At 47.5% G+C, this 7,617-nt stretch overlaps 1 protein-coding gene across 2 annotated transcripts; it reads left to right on the top strand.

Moving 5' to 3' along the window:
• Nucleotides 1–3,578: 3,578 nt before the first annotated feature.
• On the top strand, nucleotides 3,579–6,517 carry GSTM3 (glutathione S-transferase mu 3). 2 transcript variants are annotated; one of them, XM_021690047.1, is made up of 8 exons: nucleotides 3,579–3,647; nucleotides 3,921–3,996; nucleotides 4,376–4,440; nucleotides 5,149–5,230; nucleotides 5,324–5,424; nucleotides 5,731–5,826; nucleotides 5,911–6,021; nucleotides 6,327–6,517. In XM_021690047.1, the coding sequence occupies exons 1-8, from the start codon at nucleotides 3,597–3,599 to the stop codon at nucleotides 6,423–6,425; spliced, it is 681 nt and encodes a 226-aa protein (XP_021545722.1). In that variant the 5' UTR covers nucleotides 3,579–3,596; the 3' UTR covers nucleotides 6,426–6,517. The 2 variants fall into 2 exon arrangements, with proteins under 2 accessions (XP_021545722.1, XP_044770030.1); XM_044914095.1 differs by lacking the exon at nucleotides 5,911–6,021.
• Nucleotides 6,518–7,617: the final 1,100 nt, after the last annotated feature.

Here is a 7,617-nt window from a genome sequence, read left to right as displayed (position 1 = left end):
ATCTTACCTGGAAAAGACTTAGATAGCCAATGAATTTAACCTAACTCATCATTTAACTTAGCACAACTTCAAAGTTTTAGGCGACCAGTGATTTTTTGGAAGCTATTTAAAAGTTTATCCATAAACCCTTTTATTTATTTCACTTACTCATTCTTAACAATTACCCATGAAAACTTCATGAGACAAAGTCAACCATTATTTTAAGTCCCCTCCTGCTGACAAATTGCAACAGAGATAACATAAACTTAATAAATTCAGGTAGAGCAAAACTTGGTTCTCTGTATTATATTTGATATGGATAACTCTAAAGACATGTTTAATTAAACCAACAACCTTGTTTTAGCTTTAATACTTCATTTTGTTGCATCTGTATCCACTGAAAAGTCAATCAGTTTCTTTCCCAATGGTCAATTTTATTTGGGGCTCCCGTGGGGAAATCTGAAGTGAGCGGTTTGAGTCCAGGGAAGCCCTTGGACTCCTTCATGTTGATTTGGGAGGTGCTTCAGTTTGAACCTCATAAGGAGGTAGCCCAGTAGCTCGGGGTGCCTTTTGCTCTTTGCTGGTGAGGGTAGGAGGAGCCGGAGTTCATGGTGCTGGAGGCATGGAAGATGGCATTGGTGCTGGCCATGCGAGCAGCCAGGTGGGGGAGCGGAACAGGAAGAGGCAGAGACAGAGGGAGCAGGGGTGCTGCTGGTAAGGCCAGAGGCAGATTTAAAGTTTTCGGATAACATTAAGAAAAAAAATAATCCCCTCCTGTCTGGTTGCATTTCAGCCTTCTAGAAGAGGCGGAGGAGTCAGCAGCGGATTGGATACTGATTCTGGTGTTTGTGCTTGGAGTACAAGGGGTGGATTTAGAATTTGTAGCACCTGCCTGTCTTCCTCCTCCTCATTATTCTGACTATTGGGAAAGGGGTCAGGTGTCTTACATTTTGTTCATCTTTATCTCTCTGGATCATCAGTTAGGTCCCTTCCTGTGATGTGTCTTTATTATGGAATAACCTAAAAGTCTGAGTTTGGAGAATTTTATCCCAGATCATGTGAACTGGAAAAACATTTGAATGAGCTTTTATCTTTCGAGTTTTAGAATGCCCAATTTTTACAAGTGCTTGCCTTTAAGCCAATTAAACGGAGCTCTTCCACAAATTAATTTTAGCAATACCATCCGGAGGTAGAGCAAACACCTTACGTTTCTTACGTACATGGACTTACGCACATGGACACCTGTACGCAAACAGGATGCCTTTAGTCTATGTTTCATTAATATTTGTGGAGAGGACATTAAAGACCCAAATTCAAATATCTCCCCCCCTTTTTTTTTAAGATTTTATTTATTTATTTGAGAGAGAGAGAATGAGAGAGAAAGAGCACATGAGAGGGGATAGGGTCAGAGGGCGAAGCAGACTCCCCGCCGAGCAGGGAGCCCGATGCGGGACTCGATCCAGGGACTCCAGGATCATGACCTGAGCCGAAGGCAGTCGCTTAACCAACTGAGCCACCCAGGCGCCCCCAAATGTCCCCCTTTTATTACAACCAATCGGATTATAATATGGCATTATAATTTATGGATCCATTAATTAGTTATTTCCCATTTCCTATTAGAACACCGCTGGTTGTGTACAAAGATACCAAAACTGTAGCAACAGACAATCCAAATGAAGCCAAAGCACCTCTGTGATCATTGGCTCCTCCCCTAAAGCCAGGGCCTTCACTGACTGAATCAAATGGCTTCCTAGGGTCTGGTGACTTAGTCTTGTAGCTGGCTTTCTCTAACTGTGTGCACAAGAAACTAATTCAGACATGTCAATAGAACCCTATTTGGGCCATATGAGACTCAGGTTATCCTTAAATATTCCCATTTAAGTAAGTGCTTGCGAGTATAGGCTCATATGTACCATACATGTAGCCCCCCCAGAGCTTCTGTGGGTGGCTATTGGTTTTCTGGTGGTCCTTCCATCCTTTGAGGCACAGTTCCCCATTTCTTTTAGTTTCAGTTTTATTTTTAGAATAAGCCTTGAATACGATCTAAGGATATGAAGTGTGGTGGATCGAGAGGGTGCTGTTCATGCGTGTCACTTTCCAAACAGCTGTGATACACTCTTAGGTGTCTCAGTTTTTCCCAGCAAGGTCTGGGACCACCAAGGGGACTCGGAGCACTGGATGATTAATCCTTAAGTGTGTGTCCCCAGAGGAGCCATTACCTTATCAGATGGAAATTCCTACGGGACCATGCACGGGACTGTGACAGGTCTTGAGGAATATCCTCAGACACTTCTGCTAGACTCTCAGTCACCTGAAAGCACTGTCTGGCTGGAAGGAGCAAGTGTCCCCTCTCTCCAGAACTGAATGATTTAGTCTCTCCTATTTCTAGCCAGAAAATCTATTCAAGCTTTACATTAATAACATCAGTATAATGCCAAAGTGAAACAACCAACCCATCAACTCCCGCTTCTAGGTGATTCCCACCTAAAGATCATTACCAACCAGTAACCTTTCACAGTTCGAAAATAAGTCAGGAGCTTCAACTCAGACTGAGGAGGTCCGGATATCAGGGGAACTCACCAAATATAGCTGTGAAATACTGAGAAGTCAGAGGGGCACAGGGGGCCGGGGCTGGTACCAAGCACCGAGTTCCCGCCGACCCCCAGGTGTTCTCAGGTGAGTTGGTACGATATCCTGTCTACTATGCCAAGAACTGCCAACACATAATGAACAAACTTCTAGAACTGAAAGAAAAAAAAAGAAAGAAAGAAAAAGAAAAAGAAGAGAGTTTTATTCGAGCCCAACTGAGGACAGTTCCGCGGGATACACAATCTTCACAAAGAAGAGAGTGCTCCTGAGAAGGAATGTTTACTACAGGGTTATGTATGTTTTTTTGTTACATCAAGAGTTACAAATCAAAATGATAAAGGACATTTCAGGAAAATCACAAACTTTATCTTATGTGCAAGGTCGCAGGCTTCGGAAGTATGGGAACAGAACTTAGGGAGATTTTTACTCTTATTTTTGGTTGAAATGTTTCTTTTAGGTTATTTGCTAACAGATGTACAATGTGTGCTCCGGGCAGAAACAGAGCCCATGCTTTGAAGTTTGGTGAAGTCATCCTGACCCTGGTAACAATCGAGCTTCCCTGGGAGTCCAGGAGCAGGGCCCACAAAGATTGAAAGTTGAAAATTTCCTTTATCACCTCTTGGCGCTTGCCCACTACCCCCCACCCCGCCCCCAACACTCTCCCCCTCCCGCTGGAGAAAAATTTAGGACATGAATCTCACCGTCCAGGGATTCACCAGGGCCCTCACGGCCTGGGTTGTTGGTGCTCCTCCTGCCCTGACTGGCACTATTAACCACCCGAGCGCAGCTCCACCACCGGGCAGCGCAAAGCCCCAAACCCAGCGGCCTCCACCGCTGCCCAGCCTCCAACCCGGGGGGCTGCAGAGGTTGCCCAAAGCCAGTCTCGGCGGACTCGCGGACGGAGGGGCGGAGATGGGTGGGGGCGGAGTCAGAGCGCACGCGTTGGCCCCGCCCACTGAAGTCGGGTATAAAGTCCCGCCCGTTCGCGCTCTACTCCCAGTCCTGGAAGGCACGGAAACAACATCAGCATGTCGTTGTCCAAGTCGACCATGGTTCTAGGTTACTGGGATATTCGCGGGGTGAGTGCCGTCTCGACGGCCGAGTGCTCCGCCCCAGCCGAGCTCCCCGACCGCGGAGACCGACCCTGCCTGGCGTCTGGGGTCACCGGGCCTCAGAGAAGGATAAGGGCAGCAAACCGCCGGGGCCGATCTCGGTGGGGGGTGGGGGGCCGCTTAACGACCGCCCGGGCAGGATGCACGGTTTGTGCAGCCCCGGCAGGGGGACGTTGGCGGGCGGGGGTTGGGGGCCGGTGGGCGCCGCGCAGGCGCTGACGGCGGGTTTTTCTCCCCCAGCTGGCGCACGCCATCCGCATGCTCCTGGAGTTCACCGATACATCCTATGAGGAGAAACAGTACACGTGCGGGGAAGGTAATGCGTCCCGTATCCGTGCATCCGGTGTCCAGCGCTATAAGCCCCCTGGCCCCCCAACTGTCCCTGTCTTCTTGTTCCCAGAGAGTGGTATCACGCCTAAGGCGGGTGGGACATCTGCCCCAATCATCCGGGACCCCCCCCTGCTGTGTCCCGTGTGGAGAGAGATGGATGCGTCCTTTATCGAGCTGGGGATCCTCCCTCTGCCGCCGTCCAACCGTGTCTGAAAGGTTTACTTACTAAATAGGCCCGGAGAGTAAATGGTTAACTTTGGGGGCCTCGGAATGTGAGGTATTAGGATCAGGTTATTTCTTTAGATCTTTCCACGCTCCTCAGGCAGGATGTTAAGGAGGTTGGGTCCCACTTCATTCTCTTACAGCTCCCGACTATGATAGAAGCCAATGGCTGGATGTGAAATTCAAGCTCGACCTGGACTTTCCTAACGTATGTGGCTTTAGGAGAAGAGGGGGCAGAAGGGAAGGCCGTCAAATATTTCCTTGCTTCTTTCCTCTCCGGTCTAGGGGGACCTAGAATGTGGGCTCTTAACGTGGATAAAATAAATAGAATTCAAGGGTGCCTCAACTTGAGAAAAAAAAGTGATTTTCATTTCCACTAACCACGAACGAAAAGTTAACAATTCCTTCTATTGTGAATATAGGTAATAAGTGACATTGGTTATTAGCCATGGCTGTGACCTTGTCACTAGTAGAATTGGGTATTTTCATATTATATTACATGTGTGGCAGTACATAAATATTAGTTACATGCATCATACTTTGAAATTATGATAGTTGTTACCCTTGCTTGTTATTTAATGCATTAATAGGCACATATTACTCTATGATAATTTTGTTTCTTGAATGTTTTATAAATTGTGAAAATATATGTAATTTGCCTTATACATTTAAAAATCTTATTCTGACGAAGGGTCCGTAGCATGCACATACACATACACACAGAGAGAGATAAAGAACCCTGGTCTAGAACCAGGTGGGGACCCAACTGCTACTTTCTACTTATTTTCTTCTTCCTCCTAACACAGCATCTTCTCTCTACTGTTCACTTCCCTGCAAGTCTCAAATGCCCCAGGAGAGAGAGGCAGGGAGGCAAGAGAGAGTTGGTTGTTCATCTGACATGTCCTTTTCCTTCCAGCTGCCCTACCTCATGGATGGTAAGAACAAGATCACCCAGAGCAATGCTATCTTGCGCTACATCGCTCGCAAGCACAATATGTGTGAGTGGCATAGGGCCAGTGAGGGACACCAGGATGACGGTTCTCCGGGAGGTGGGTAATTCTAAGGGTGATTTCTCGTCCTTTGGCCTATAGGTGGTGAGACTGAAGAAGAAAAGATTCGAGTGGACATCATGGAGAACCAAATAATGGATTTCCGCCTGCAGCTGATACGACTGTGCTATAGCCCTGACCTTGTGAGTCTCCTTAGCAGGCAGGCATCAAGGAAAAGGAGCACTTAGAAACCCAGGGGTTCATTCGGCTCCATTCTGCCACTTCTGCTTTCCCACTAACCCAGTCTCTCAGAAATTGGGGGGGAGGGGTCCATTTGTCCTATAACTCTGGTGTTGGCCCCTCCTACTTTTTGACCTGCCACCCCTACTGAAGGCAGTAAGAAGGAGGCACACGGAGAAGGGGGCCGCTAAGTGTCCCTTCCTGGCCCAGGCCCTGAAGATGGCGACAGCTGTTCTCTCACTCTCACTCTCTTTTTCCCTCTCTCCCAGGACAAACTGAAGCCTCAGTACTTGGAACAGCTACCTGGACAACTGAAACAGTTCTCCTTGTTCCTGGGGAAATTCTCATGGTTTGCAGGAGAAAAGGTAGGAAGAAAGGAAAGAGGGAAGATGCCTTTCTATCTCCCAGTATTACTGAACTCTGCGGACCTGACCATCTTGTTCCCCTAGCTCACCTTTGTGGATTTCCTCACCTATGATGTCTTAGATCAGAACCGTATGTTTGAACCCAAGTGCCTGGATGAATTTCCAAATCTGAAGGCTTTCATGTGCCGTTTTGAGGTGATGCTCCCTGCCCCTTTCCCTTACAGAAACACAGGCTCCCCTGGTCCCCAGGGGACCCCATTGTGGTAGATTCTTTCTCAACACTAGCATTTGTGTAAACGGATCCATGGTTGGACACTTCTAAACCTTCAAGTCTTGGGAAGGTTCTGGCTTCTACACCCTAAAGGCACTGTCTACATGAAATGGTGGCCGGGGGAGGGAGGGCTGGTGTCGAGACAGCAGTGTGTGAATGTCCCTGGCTCAGGATGGGTCTGTTGGACTGGGTTAGAGTCTTTATCAGGTGTGGTGTGCTCTCCCTTCAGGCTTTGGAGAAGATAGCTAACTACATGCAGTCTGACCGCTTCCTGAAGATGCCCGTCAACAACAAGATGGCCCAGTGGGGCAACAAGAGAATATGCTGAGCAGGAGGTGGACTTGCACTGCTTGTTTTATCCATCCTGTCCCTAGGGGGCATGTACTCTCTCTTCTCTGCTCTTTTCAATAAATAGCATTTAGGCTACTGGTGTCTAGCTGGATTTCTCTTGGGCGTGAAGGCCAGAGGAGAGTAAGGATACGTGGAAAATTTCCAAGACGTGAATCCAATCCCTGCAACACTGACAAGCCCCTTACACCCCCAACTGTGTTCAAAGCTAGAGGTGCTTGCCCAAGCCCTGAGAGCGAGCACTAGAAACAAGGGTGAGATCGGACCGTTGTAGTGAACAGGTCTGTTAAATGGGACTGGAGCCCTTTAAAGGTGTGGTGTAAATACCAGTCGAAATTGTATGGGACTGTGGATTTTGCGGAACTGGAGTTCAGAAACAGACCCTTATACGTGGGAATGTAGCATGATAAAGATGGAATCTCAAACTGGTGAGCTAACCAATAAATAGGATTGGGGCAATTACTTACCAATTAAAAATAATAGTGGGGCGCCTGGGTGGTTCAGTCGGTTAAGCGTCCCTACTCTTGGTTTCGACTCAGGTCATGATCTCAGGGTCATGGAATTGAGCCTCACGTTGGGGCACGCTCGCTCATGCTCTCTCGCTCGCTAAAATAAATAAATAATAAAATCTTTAATAATAATATAATAATAGAGCCCTCCCTCACACCATTCACTAAAACTAACTCATCTTCAATTCAGGCCCAACATTAAACAGAGCTGTAGAGGGCGCCTGGGTGGCTCAGTTGGTTAAGCGACTGCCTTCCGCTCAGGTCATGATCCTGGAGTCCCTGGATCGAGTCCCGCATCGGGCTTCCTGCTCGGCAGGGAGTCTGCTTCTCCCTCTCCCACTCCCCGTTTGTGTTCCCTCTCTCGCTGTGTCTTTCTCTGTCAAATAAATAAATAAAATCTTTAAAAAAATAAAAAATAGGGTGCCTGGGTGGCTCAGTTGGTTAAGCGACTGCCTTCGGCTCAGGTCATGATCCTGGAGTCCCGGGATAGAGTCCCGCATCGGGCTCCCTGCTCGGCAGGGAGTCTGCTTCTCCCTCTGACCCTCCCCACTCTCATGTGCTCTCTCTCATTCTCTCTCTCTCAAATAAATAAATAAAATCTTTAAAAGAAAATAAAATAAAAAATAAAAATAAAAAATAAACCAGAGCTGTAGAAGTTTTCAT

Source organism: Neomonachus schauinslandi, chromosome 4, assembly GCF_002201575.2.
Source record: "Neomonachus schauinslandi chromosome 4, ASM220157v2, whole genome shotgun sequence".
NCBI lineage: Eukaryota > Metazoa > Chordata > Mammalia > Carnivora > Phocidae > Neomonachus > Neomonachus schauinslandi.
The sequence above is the reverse complement of the archived record's forward strand: the minus strand, read 5'-3'. Positions and strand labels throughout refer to the sequence as shown.

Coding starts and splice junctions, on each gene's coding strand:
- GSTM3 (XM_021690047.1), top strand. CDS start 3,597: ATGTCGTTGTCCAAGTCGACCATGGTTCTAGGTTACTGGGATATTCGC. Junction 4,441..5,148: donor TCGACCTGGACTTTCCTAAC/GTATGTGGCTTT, acceptor TTTTCCTTCCAG/CTGCCCTACCTCATGGATGG. Junction 6,022..6,326: donor CTTTCATGTGCCGTTTTGAG/GTGATGCTCCCT, acceptor CTCTCCCTTCAG/GCTTTGGAGAAGATAGCTAA.